The sequence below is a fragment of the Vicugna pacos genome, chromosome 30, assembly GCF_048564905.1.
Source record: "Vicugna pacos chromosome 30, VicPac4, whole genome shotgun sequence".
Taxonomy (NCBI): domain Eukaryota; kingdom Metazoa; phylum Chordata; class Mammalia; order Artiodactyla; family Camelidae; genus Vicugna; species Vicugna pacos.
In genome coordinates, this window is record NC_133016.1 from 15,183,334 (window position 1) to 15,197,337 (window position 14,004).

At 40.7% G+C, this 14,004-nt stretch overlaps 1 protein-coding gene across 41 annotated transcripts in view; it reads left to right on the forward strand.

Moving 5' to 3' along the window:
• Positions 1-14,004, forward strand: part of TCF4 (transcription factor 4) — a 344,530-nt gene that overhangs the window by 305,627 nt on the left and 24,899 nt on the right. For 32 of the 41 annotated variants that reach the window (XM_015240529.3, XM_015240534.3, XM_031692421.2 and 29 more), the window contains 4 exons: positions 1,292-1,359; positions 2,499-2,577; positions 5,139-5,215; positions 7,919-8,122. In XM_015240529.3, the coding sequence (XP_015096015.1) occupies positions 1,292-1,359; positions 2,499-2,577; positions 5,139-5,215; positions 7,919-8,122 (428 nt within the window). The remainder of the gene's footprint in view (positions 1-1,291; positions 1,360-2,498; positions 2,578-5,138; positions 5,216-7,918; positions 8,123-14,004) is intronic. The other 9 variants (XM_031692424.2, XM_006205753.4, XM_072952169.1 and 6 more) reach the window with 1 other exon arrangement.

The following is a 14,004-nucleotide window of genomic DNA, read 5'->3' on the forward strand; positions in this document are numbered from 1 at the left end:
TGTGTAATGAAGTTCTGCTTGGATTAATCAGTTGACTTAAGATTTTCTTTTCTTATTTCACAAAACAGTGAGAAACATCTTCCCCTGAAGTTTAATAGGTTTTATTTAAATATTATGTCTGTTTGCTTATGCTGAGGCCTTAATAAATGTAACAAAGTAACACTGGCAGTACCATCTTACAAAGGCAAATTACCTTCAAAATATACTTGAGAGGTAGAGCTGGCTCTGAATTATGTACTAGAATCTACATCCTTTTATTAACAGCACAGTCATCCCTCGTAATCCTTCCAGCAGATTGGTTCCAGGACTCCCTCAGCCCCCACAGATACCAAAATCCAAGGATGCTCAAGTCCCTTATATAAAATGGTGTGGTATTTGCATATAACCCTCACACATCCTCTCATATACAGTGTATCATCTTTAGAGTATTTATAATACCTAATACAATGTAAATGTTATGTACGTAGTTGCCATGTGTGGCAAATTCAGGGTTTGCTTTTAGTGGAGAACTTTCTGGAATTTTTTTTTTCCGAATATTTTTGATCCGAACCTGTGGATACAGAGGGCTGACTGTAGTCTTTGCTCATCTGTTTTGCTGATAAAACCACCAGTGTTTGAGGTAACAGATCGCTTCATCATGATGTAGACTTACTTTATCTCCAGAATTTGAGACCAGATTGACTTTCAGTAGCGTAACGATTCAGATTCTTTCAGTGTGAACACAGACTTCAAATACGTGGAGAATATATGTTATTTAAAATGCTTAAAATATTTGCCCACCTAGGAAGCCAGGCCTGTTACAGATTATTTTTGCAACTCTGAAAGGAGTATCTCATTTTGCTATAGAGCAAGAATATTTTTTTTTGATTTGAAAGTAGATGTAAATCATTCATGGCGACCATTCAATGCATTATGTAAAATACGATGAAAAGGCAAATGTTGAGGACTTCAGAGACCTGCAAGTACTGCATAGTTTTTGGCAAGAAACTTCGTGTGCTCACTTGCTCCAGTTCACCACTAACCGCTCATACACAACAGGGGAGAACATCATAGCAACCAGGACACTTTATCTTTAAACCAAGGTGTCAGATTTATATTTTATCTGTAAGAAAAAATGTAACATGAATATATTTGACATCTACCTCAGCAAACAAATTAATGCTAATTAAAGATTAATGTGTTGTAATTAGCATTAAAAATGCAATTAAATTGTGAGTAAATGGACCAGGAATAGAAAATTGTTAGACGTCTCACTGCCTGGTTTTTCATATTCTGCCTTTTGTTTTTGCAGCAAATAGAGGAAGCGGAGCAGCAGGCAGCTCCCAGACTGGAGATGCTCTGGGGAAGGCACTTGCTTCGGTGAGGAAATATTGACTTTGGACTTCGTGTGTGCCATTGCAGAAGGCTTGAACTTTAATCAGAAGTGGGCATTTAGAATTTTAGAAAATGAATGGCAAACAGCTTTGGTTTTTGGAAAGGCGAGCTTCCTTGCATAATGCCCATTGGAAAATCTGAGGAGAGAGCTCTGAAGCTTCCAGCGTGTGGCTCGTCTCTCCCGTCTTGCCTCCTCTGCTAAGCAGTACTCGGTGACAGATTTGTGGGTATCCTTAGGGCCTTTGAGAGTATAGATTTTCTATCTCATTGTTTTATTTTCCTCTAAAGTTATTTGGGTGCTCACTGGTCGACCAGCTAAGGCTGCCTTTGCAAAGGTCAGTTCTGAAACACTTTGAAAAAGACATTTTAAAAAACATGACTGTAACGGAGATCCCTGAGGAATGGTCACAAGATTGGCACTCAGCTTCTGTGCTTTGCCTGCCCACCACCAGGAGGCTAGAGCCCAGCATTTCTTGCGGGTTCACTAGTGACAGACGGCACCCCTGCCTTCCTTCTCAGGGCGTGTACCTGGTGTCTTCTTCAAAAGCGCAACGTGATCATTTGCAAATGTCAGTGGAGATGCGTTGCTCTAACCTGTTGTCTCTTCAGTTGGTTTTTCCTTACCATTGTGGGCATAAAATGAGTTTGATTTATATAAGCGCTGTGACCTGAGGAGAAATTTCTCTTTAGTCTGGGCATTCCTAGGCCTGGGGATCAGATGCCTTAAACATAGTGAAGAAGGAGTTGGACAGAAATCTTAGAGATGATGCTGTCGGACCTCTTGTTTTGTGGAGGAAGAAAGGGAGGTTTGGAGCATCCAGTTGGCTGGATGGCTGCACAGCCCTGGAAAGAGACAGGAGGAAAAGGGCTGGAATTACAGTCTGCTGCCCCAGGCCAGCTCTCCTCCCACCGTCTCATAGACCTCGATAGCTATTCTCTTGAAAAACTGAAGTAATTAAGTTTTTCATCTTAGAATATTGGTACTGTAATGGATTATTCAATGTATTTTGTAACTTGTAATTTTCAAACGAATTGCATGGACACTTGTTGGTTTAAAATTGTTGATTATTCATTCCCATTGATTGAGGGTTTGGTTTTTTTTTTTTTCTCCCCACTGTTTTAAGATCTATTCTCCAGATCACACTAACAACAGCTTTTCATCAAACCCTTCAACTCCTGTGGGCTCCCCTCCTTCTCTCTCAGGTACTGTACCTTAAATCTGTTGCATCCTATTTATAGAGTGATTTCCCCCTTAGACTTCCTGCTCTACCAGGTGGAAACCCACTCCCTCCAAAAGCTCAAAACATAGTATTTCCAAATAGACAGACAGGAAGGGGTGGGAGAGACAGACCGCTGTCTGTAGTGGAAGCCATTTACATCCAGAACTTTTCTTAAAAATAACGTGTTTTTAAAATACCAGGCATATGGAAGAGTTTACTTCTTAAAGTTTTCTGAGCTCCATAGAAGATGCTCAACAGAATAATATACTCCAATGAAACATCTCAGTGAGAAAACCCAGTTAACATAGATGTAAGCAGGAACATAGATTATGTGGTCACCAAATGTAGCTATGCAAAAAGATCATCTCCCACAGAAAGTTTAGACTTTTCAGCGTCCCTCTTTAAAGTCCATGTTATTGGAATGTTAGACGAAAGCTAATTGTGTCAATAGATTGTCATGTAACTCTATGGAGTAAAGGGGGGTGTTTGCCTTTAAAATGTAACACAGTAATATGACTTATGGCTTCAAATCATTAAATTATAAGATGTTAAATTATGTTAGTAAAGCATTGCATCTTTCAGGGCTCCATTTAAAAGACTCACTGCCCTTCCAATATAAATGCCTCCAGAAAGCCCTGACTGGCGCCTGTCTCTGCTCTTTGGAAAGAGGACAGGTGCTTCTTAAAAAGAGTAAGTGACATCTGCACCTGATCGATCCCTGACCTTACTGTAATTTATACTGGAGTCTCTTGCCTGAGTGTCGCCTCCTCGACCTGTATGTTATTCCCTGTCTGCAGCCCTGCCGTGGTCCATTCTACAGCAGGTTTCCTGGTAAAGAATGGGAGGCTTCAGATAGCCTCCAAGCTTTCAGAGTTGACGATCATGGCTCATGTGAGATTTAGTATCATCCTTTTCCAAACCTCCGTTGACATGCGGGGGTCACAGAGTAGAGAGGGAACTAGACCTTTAAGTCCATATATCCAGAGAGACCGAGTTGAAACGGGGAAGAACCAGAGATAATATCAAGAGGATGATGGAACAGCAATGACAATTTCCCCATGACAGAAGAGGAACGTTCAGAATCGTTGTACCCTTCTGGTGCGGTACCATATTGTTAGGCGCTGGAAAATGAGCACAGGTGTTAATGTCCAGAGTCAGAGAAGGACCGAGACGACGTGGAGCCCCGTGAGGCCAGGGATGAGGGAGTCTGAGCAGGGAGCACGCCCAAGTTCCCCATTCAAACAAAGCAGCTCTAATTTCATTTCTGTTACAGTTTGGAGAAAGGAATATTCTGGAGTCTAATAAGGTGTGAGAACAGCGATCAGAGTCTCCTGCTCTGATTTATAGATGAACGTACGAAGCTCAGACAGGGCATGGGACCCGCAGAGGAGCCCCCATCAGTAGCAACAGCAGAGCTTAGGCGAGAATCCAGGACTCACCAGTCTGCTGCTCCACTGCCGGGTTAAGGATGGGAAGGGGAAGTTACGGTACACAGATCATTCCAGAGAATGCCACAGACACCCCAAACCTGAGCAGCTTGCTCTCCGTGGAAGACACGGAAGCAAGGCCACTTTTGGGCTCCTGGAAAGCCATCCTGGAAGACCATGTTAGGAAGAGAGAACTTTATGAAGATACAAATATGGGGACAGATTGCTATTTTCACACCGATGGCTCTGTCCAGATTCTGTCACTAAATGTAATTGAACAAAATACTCTATTTTTATTTAACATAAAAATACACACACATGCACACCCAGAAATGGCAGGAAGAATGGATTTTTAAAGTGCTAACAGTGTCGGGGCTTGAAATTGCAGTGAGATCATAGATTTGTTTCTTTCTTTCTTGAATTATTTGTTTTCTAAATTTTCTACACTGGGTGTGTATTATTTTAAATTTAAAAGTGGGTTTTTTTAATTTAAAAGTGGTGAGGCATGTTATATTTATTACAGCAAGAATCTTTCTTTACCTTCAAGTTTAGTGAATTATTAAAAATATATTTTCTTCGGAAGAAACTGCTTACTTAATATTGTTGTTAAATTGAGTGTTTAAATTTCTGGTTTAGTGGCTCGCTGCCAGCTAATCTTATTTCCTTGAAATGTTTCTGAAGGCTTATCCTTTCTCGGGGATCATTTTAAAAATAAGTAGCAAAGCAATTTTTCATTGGTGAGAGAATTTTGGTTTTACAAACCGGCTTTGCGTGAAGGTGGTCACGAAAGTCCCCCTTTGCACTGTTCAAAGTACCTTGCCTGGATAGTGACAGTTTTCTCTCAAAGGGACGTTTCTCCAGCTAAAATTCAGAATCAGTTAAATACTCCCTTTTAGGAAGAAGCCCGAGAGAATTCTGAGTCTATGCGACGCCTGCATATTTAACATTTAAAATACTTTTCTTGCCCCCACGTTCTTATATGGGCAGTTTACTTGGATTCATTTTATTGCCCCAATGGAAATTGACATTGCTGATTTCTAAAAGGACTGTTGAAAATGTTGCTAAGATTATTTTTAAGATGATACAGGCCTTCTTGTAATTTCCACTTTCCTATCAGCAGGCACAGCTGTTTGGTCTAGAAATGGAGGGCAGGCCTCATCATCTCCTAACTATGAAGGACCCTTACACTCCTTGGTAAGTCATCCTCACTCTGGCCGTTCCTGGGCTGTGTTTCTCTTTTTGCACCTAGTTCACCCTTCGAGATTCTTATTTTCACTAATAGGAACTTTCGGTTCATAAGCCCGCAGGTTTGGTGAGAGCCAGAGATACCAGATTGTTTGTTCCTGTTTCTAGATTGTAACCCAGACACTGCTACAGTGTAAGCCCCCTTCCCCACCAGGCTCTAAAGATCTAGAACCAGATAAGAAATTAAAAATCCTGAAAGGATCATGGCCTCCCCCTGTCAAAGATTAGCTAACTCTCTGGAGCACTTGAAGATTCTCTCTCTCTGCTTTGCTTTCCAGAATGACAGCTTTATAGCTTTCTTCTTGACCCCTAAGTGGGAAGCCTTCTGCCTGTTTCTTCGTTCACTTTGATTCTCACAAAAATCCAGTAATATCATTAAATCTCTCTAGTAGGGGATAGCTGAAAATGTCCCTGGGGGTTACTAATATAAACACTCACATGACGATTCAGTGCTTGACGCTCAACTCAGGGAGGAAGGGCCTGGAAGTATGCATGAAACAGCACTGCTCTGTGCACTGCCTGGTCCGTATGTGAGTCAAATGGGGAGGAGAATGGAGCAGACAGGAGCTGGCCTTCAGGGTGGGGTTTCCCTTTTCTCCCCCAAATTTCGAGGTGGGACATGGATGAGGGCGTGGATTTGTCTACCTGCCTGTCTCAATTCATGTTGTCTTGTGGGTCATTCTGGGGTTCCTTTTTCCCTTTTGGCTTACAGCGTAAATTAAGGAAAACCTGAAAACGAAAGCACAGAGGTGGATTCCCCCTTTGTTGTGCTCTTCCTTGCTGGTCGCGTGTCAAACATCCACCTCCAGATTTTAGCCGTAAGGCCAGCACAGAATGAGACAGCATAAGCACCACCTCCACTCAGTTCTCTTTGAATTCTCAACACTCAAGGGGAGACCCCCAAGCAGAAATTGCCCTCCACCAGGGAGCTGTGAGCCAGAAGGATGATAGGCATGTGAATTATTTCGATTCGTGCTCACACTTACACTGGGAAGTATGTATTTGCCTTCCCGTTTTTATCAATTAAAAAGCGTAGACTCAAAAAAGTTTAGTAACTTTTCCAAGGTCACATAAGCAGCAGAGCTAGGAGGCCCCTTAACACCAAAGCCCACCGAGTCAGCATGCTCTGTACCATAGACTAACTGTATTAGACACACATTCTTTCTCATGCAGTGGAGCCAGCCCATCTGTTTGCACAGCCCACTGGAAATCAGAGTGGAGTGCAGCATGATCCGGTACAGGAGGCACTAGATTTGAAGTCAGAAGACTTCGATTGCAACCCTGACTTTCCCATTTCCTTGCAGTGTGACGTTGAGTAATTAATTCCCTTAATTTCTTTGAGCCTCGTTTGCACATCTCTGTGGAAGGGATAATAATGTCTTCCCTTACATGTGTAGAATGGGGATTCAGTGGGGTGGGAAATTTTACAGGGACCACTGGAGAGTGGTATGCAGATGGTTATTTGATACCATTAGTGATCATGCTGAACAAAACGAATATACATCTACATGTCCTTTCTCTTCACCGAAGACTATTGTATAGGCTTTATCTGGTTGCCAAAAACTAGGATCCTAATGGCTGAGGTGAAAATAAAAGACCAGTTGGTTTTTAATTGTGTAAGGTAGTGAATTCTATACTATACAGTCAGGGCTTTGGAATCAACTGGAAACCCCCAGTGAACAGTTCAGCCAAGTCTTTGTGATTTTCAGTCCTGAAATCTCATACCACTTCAGTTGACAGAATTTTTGCAGTGTTTTTTCTGTAACCATTTTGAGTTTCTGCTCCCCTCTACACACATACAAGCTAGTAATACGAGGAAGCAAGAAACACAGTTAAAAATCATTAGTGCTCAGTAAGAAAGTACAGTCCGTGTGCATTCACCTGTTCCTGACTTGATACTTACACTGTATCATGTGCCACAGAGGAGATGGAGGAAATACGTCTTCAGGAAGATAGTTTAGTTGGGAAACTATAAATAGCTCATCTTTCCATTGTTAATTCTTTGAAATCTTTTAACCATTTTCTCCCAGAAAGTTTCTTAAAATCAATAGATGTATTTTGTTTTGTTTTGTTTTTTCAGAAGTAAATCTAAATTCTTTTTCTTTTTTTTTTTTTAAATTGAAGTATAGTCAATTACAATGTGTCAATCTCTGGTGTACAGCGCAATGTCCCAGTCATGTATATACATACATATATTCATTTTCATATTTTTATTAAGGTTATTACAAGATACTGAACATAGTTTCCTGTGCTATAAAGAAAAAGCTTTTTTTTAATCTATTTTTATATATAGTGGCTAACATTTGTAAATCTCAAACTCCCCAAATTTATCCCTTCTCAGCCCCTAAGTTCTCTTTCAAGCTAATGCAATACAGTATAGTATATGTACACTACAGTGTCCTGGAAGAATTCCTGAATTTTACTTTGTTCACAAGAAGATAACACTCTAATTCTAACCTTAACAATCTTCACGAGTTTTCTAGGAAGGTCATTGTTTATTTTTATTATCATTTTATTTTAAGGAAATAAACTATCTTGGAAACATATATTCAGAGACCCACAATGTGGCTTGTGTCAACTCAGGTCTTCCTTAGATAACCTACGCTGGTATTTCAGACTAAATCAGATTTCACGTCATTTGTTACCCAACAGCAAAGCCGAATTGAAGACCGCTTAGAAAGACTGGACGATGCTATTCACGTCCTCCGGAACCACGCAGTGGGCCCGTCCACGGCCATGCCCGGTGGTCATGGGGACATGCACGGAATCATTGGACCTTCTCATAATGGAGCGATGGGTGGTCTGGCCTCAGGGTATGGAACCGGTCTTCTTTCCGCCAACAGACATTCGCTCATGGTAAGTGACGGAGCCTGGGGACTCCAGCTATCGTATAGAATTAGAATTTCAGGGATAAATACTATGGCTGCAGTTTTTTTTTTTTCTTTTTTAAACAGCTTAATTGAGATATCATTCATTTAACCTACAGTTCACCCGTTTTCAGCTTCACAATTCAGTGTGTTCTACGTATATTCACAGGGTTATGCCGCCATCATCACCGTATTCTAATTTCAGAACATTTTACCCCTGCACAAAGGAAAGAAATCCCCATGCCTGTCAGCAGTCACTCACCATCCTTCCCTCCCCTAGTCCCTGGCAACTCCCCAGCTGCTTTCTGCCTCTGTGAATTTGCCTATTCTAGGTACATCCCATCAGGGGATTCGTACAATATGTGGTGGTCTTTTCTGACCTGCTTATTTCACTTAGCGTAATGCTTTCAAGGTTTATATGTGTTTTATCATTTATCAGAGCGGCATGCATTTGTATTGCCAAAAAAGATTCCATTGTCTAGATAGACATTAAATGTATCCATTCATCAGATGATGGATATTCGGATTATTTCCAGTCTTCAGCTGTTATGAATGATGCTTCTGTGAACGTTCATGTACTAGTTTTTGTGTGGACTCATGTTTTCATTTCACTTAAGTATAAACTTAGGAGATCATTGCGGAGTCATTCATTACTGGTATGTGAAATTCTTCATCTTGGTGGCTTCAGCTAAAGGACCCAACTTATGTTCATGTTACATTGCTGGCATTTCAGACGTGAATAGGTTGGACTTTTTTAATTATTGTTATTATTATTATTATTATTATTACTACTACTACTACTACTACTACTACTACTATTATTATTATTAAAGAAGCTAAGTCAGTGTCTTTTGATTCTGAGTATGGGAGGTAGAAATACACGGTGTGTCTGTCTAAATATAGGATGTGGGATTGTGTGATTTAAGTATATCATGGTTTTACCACTACTTAGTCATGAATGAGTATTTATTTGAATAATATTTAAGTAGATTTGTCCATATTGCAATTGAAATTTCCGTTTTTGCCCATTACTTTTGGAAAGGATGTGGGAGTACATCCTTTTTTGGGTGATTATGAAGATTCAGCAAATCTCCGTAACAAAATATTAAGTGATGATAATAATGAGGTGACGGAACGGGTGGAGAATTTGACGTTACTAGTCATGCTGTGTAATTCTGTTCCTTATAACTTTCCCCCTGGTCAGCAAACACCTTATAGGTGTTCTGTACCTTATGGGTTCTCAAAAAGTTGCTTGGATGAAGGTCTGTTTTCCATTATCACTAGAGCATCTCTTGTTTAAAGATGATTCCAGAAGGAGAATGCAAAATAAGTCTAGGTTATTCTGAGACTCTCGTAAGTTCTTTCCTTGCTCAGTAATATTCTTCTGCCCTTCCCTACAATTTCTCTTAATAAAAGACTAAGATTAAGAGTAACATCCTGAGCGGTGTATTATGGAAACCTGCAACCCATTTGAAACCAAAAATACTGGTTTATAAATAGAAGCAATGAACTCACTTACAAAACGTGGAAAGATATTTCTGAATGCCAAAACTAAATCTTTTTTTTTTTTTTTGCTTTTTTGCTTTTCCTAGACTCTACCCTAAAAATTCATCATTGAGTAAAAATTGTTTGTCTATTCATGGCAGTTGCTAAGGGTTTATAAAAGGAAAATCTAGATTTTAATTTAGCTTGGCCTCAGGTAATGTGCTAAATACACTTGGGATGCATATAATATGAGATTTCAGTTTGTATAGCTCTTTTTTTTAAACTACAATGTTTAAACAATACTGCTTTTAATTAAGAAATCTGGCTTTATTAAAAGCCAGATCTGTGACTTATAACCATTTCTGTATATCTGCTTTCAATCAAGAAAAAAATAGTTTAATTTTTGTAGCTGTGTTCGTTTTGCATATGCTAAACGGAAACAACATGCACCCAGAGCATTGCTTCAGAGACCGTTTTTTTTTTCCATAAATATGTAAAGTTTGCTCTTAAATACCAGATGTAGGTTAAGTGGTTCTTTAAAATAATAAACTATATATAGATGCTTCTTTTGGCGCTCTTTGACCTTTGAATTGCCTTCTCTTTGAATTTGATTCAGAGATGGGATAGGAGGAAGGGCCTAGAATCACCTTTGGAGATGGGAAGTGGGACTGGCCCAGGTGGAGGGGAAGGGGAAGGTATGAAACAGAGCAATAGAAAAGGGGAAATAATCGGCCAGTATTACGCAGAAGCTTCTTTGATGGGATTTTGAAAGAAAAAATGATACAGAAGCAATTAAGCTGCTAGTTTTGCTGATGAGGAAGAGTTCCCGCTCACACTCTTCTGAAGATACTTGTAAGTTAATCAAGGGTGACTGCAGAGCCAGCCAGATAGTAGAGTAATTCCAAAGGTGCGGCGTGACAGCCGGCTGCCCATTAAACCAGGTGAGGTTTAGCAGTCTTCCTCCTTTTTCCTCGAAAGTATTCAGGGGGCCCCCAGAATCTGAGCCCCTCAGCCCGAAGAAACCCTAATGTGGGTGCAAGAGATCGGATCCTCATTTCTTGCCGTGTGCAAACCGGTCTGAATTTTCAAACAAAAACATAAGAACAAAGGAAATAGTTTTTGAATTTAGTCAGTCTGAAGTTAGCCTTTGACCATTTGATACATTCCACAATAAAAAGGAAGTTGAAGGGGAAGGAAAAAAAAAAAACCCACCCCCCTCTTCCCCCTGAACAACAACAACAAAAAATTCAAGGAGGATACTGGTAATGTTTTCCACATTTGAATTTTAATACATGAAACAGGCTGTAAACCTTTGGCCAGCTGCAGTAAATAAAGGAGCGGTGGGAGGTACGCAGCGGCAGCGTCGTCGGAGCACTGGTGGGGTTTCGTTCCCAACTACACACCTTCAGTTGCTGTTCCCGAGTGCAAGTCAGTTGCGGTAACTTAACACCCATCCTGGGGCTGGTTTTGTTTTGAGCAAATCTCCTTCATAACTCTCCGTAATAATTCCTTCTGATTGAAGGACAGATAGCTTCGAATCCTCTTGACCTCCGTCCTCTCCTCGTTTCCTCTCTCCCTGCCTTCCGAAAATCAAAACAAAATGCCTTGATAACTTGGAAGATGATACAAGCATTTCTTTCTGCAGCAGCTTGAAATCGTGGTGGGGAGATCCGTGGTTCTGCCTCGGCTATTATGTTATCTCATTTAATTGCTAACATATTGTACTTAGCTTTTGATTCATAAAATGTTTTCCTTGGAGTTCTGAAGTAGGTCTTCAGTGAATTACCAAGTATTAGGGTAATGAAAGGGGTTTTTTTTCACAGCAGCGTGGCTCATAACGCTGGAGTGAATGTTGTTTCTTGCAGGCTTTCTAGATGTTATTTGCCCATGCTCTTTCCTGCTCAGAAACCTTCACTGGCTTTCCATTATCTGCAAGATAAAGACATATTTCTTAGTTCAGCTTATTAAGCCCATCACCATTCACCAAAAGCCTTATGCTCAGCTATTCCAGTGTGCAAAAACTATTCCAGCAAGACTGGGCTCAGCACGTTACTAGAATTTGCCCTGCACGTTCTCATTAGGTACTTCTTTTGTGTCCATCTGACTTAGTCTGCTCTACCCACTTCTCTCTGTCCACCTCATGCCTACCCATTCCCAAAGCTGTCACTCAAATTCTGCCTCCTCCAGGAAGCCTTCCCTGGCTACCTCCACCTATGAAAATCATTTTCTTTTCTACTCTCCTAGCACCATGAATCATACCATTGGCTAGATATTTATTTTGCCCCACTTAGCAGTGCTATTTATCTTTTGCAGGTCTGACTTTTGCCTTCGCAACTACATGGTAAATTCCTTGGGTACCAGGTATTATTACATTTTGTTTCCTTCCCAATAAAGAAATCATCTGTCAAAGGGGAAAAAAGGAAGCTCATTTTTTGAGTGCTTGACAGGTTGCCAATCCCTCAGCTAGGTGCTCTGTATACCTTATCTCGGGCCGTCTTCACAAGAGCCCAGTGAGGAGGATGATGGTTTCCATATTAGGTGTTGGTCAGATGAGCTTTAGAAGGTTTGAGTAGTTAATCTCAAGTCATGAAACTAGATTTAAACTCAGGGGACACTGACTAAATTCCGTGCTCTATTTTACAACCATGAGCACTCCTCAGAGACGATCTATAGATATACCTTTTAAGAACTAATTTTAGGTGGTTAGAACTTACGATTTTCAAATCTTGATAAATGTTGGTTGATGAAGGAAGTTTCTAGGTATCTAATGGCCAAGTTCTGAAAGCAGCTTTCTACCCAAATGTAAAGGTAAAGAACTTACTGTCCAATATGGTAGCATGCTTGATTAAATCCCACATTGTCCAAACACTTATTCTTAAATCAGCATGTCTGTGCTAAGTGGTAAGAGATATGAGCTCTGCTTACTAGTTTGGTTACAGTAGTAAATTTTAAGTTATTGAGTGATTTTCCTTACCATAACTGCTCAGTTTCCTAACAGAATCAAAGCAGAAGTTTCTGAAGGTAAGAAAATAAAGAAACAGCTGGGTTTGTCACTAACCTGGTTACAAACTCTTACCCAAATATAATTCCCCTCTGTGCTTCAGACATCAATTCTGGTTTTAAATCATTAGATTGTTGATAAATTATTGAAACAGTTTTCCAGCAATCTCTTTGTTATTCATTCAGTGTTCAGCTCCACAGATGAGCCTTGAAAGAAAGCCTTTCCAATGACCTCATCTTCTCTTTTAATGGAACAGGAACAAAACTCAAAACCCACATCAAAAATGTCTTCATGTGATTCCGTGCTTGCTCCCAGTGACTTGTCAGTAGAGTCAGCGGGATCATTTAGCTGCAGAGCTCCTATGCTGTTAATTTACAATATTAGTGTGGTTCCCAGATCCTTTCTGCTTAAAGCCAATGTATTCATTTCACAAACATTTATTAAGTCATTACCAAATGCCAGGCTCTCGAGGGGTTCACAGTCTCGTAGGAAAGGATGCACATTTATAAACAAACTGCTGCTGCGGTGTAGGAAGAAGAAGGGCGGGCCCAGCTCTGCTATCCAGGAGGGAAGGTCACACTGTCACTTGGTAGGGGGTTAGTGGTCCCCTAAGGGTCTGTTGCTCTGGATGACTTAGGGGTAGGGGAGCCCTGTGAAACTCACCACCCGCCCCCGTTATCCATAGCATCCCCTGAGGCCTCTTACTAGAATCCTAGGTGATGATGTGGCACAGATTTCAGAAACCACTGGTACAAGCCAGTCTTAGCCCACTTTCCCTCTTTTCAATAGCATTTTTAGTTTGACTTCAGATTACAAAGGATGTATCAGAATCAGAAGAACAGTCATTAGGTGAAGAAGCACCTTTTTATTTAACTGACACTAAACATATGAAAGCTGTGACCACTTCGGACTTCACAGGATGAACAACTTAAATTAGTTATGTTTTCATGGTTCTTAAGCATTAGGACTATTGAGTTTTCGATTTGAAAAGCACTCCAGACGCACTCATTTAGCCCATTACTCTTGTTACACTGCTGAAGACTGAGGCCCAGAAAGAGGAAGTGACCCAGGTATGGATACTTGCTGGTTCATGGCCACGCTCAGATTAGAAAGCAGACAAACCAACGAGGCCAGCACTCTTTGTACTAAATGTTACACTGCCACAGCAGACCTCCTCTCTGACCCAATGCCATGGCAGGTTCAGACCTGAGGCTGGCATTACACATGTTCTGTTCACTAATGAAACCCAAGAAGACTCTTGAGTTGCCCCTTGGCTCTCTGCAGCGTGTTTCTATTTAGCCCTGCCAGTTAGATGTGACAACAGGAGAGGGTGGTAGGCAGTGATGTGATACTTTGGGTAGCACTTTCTGGTATGCAGCGATGCA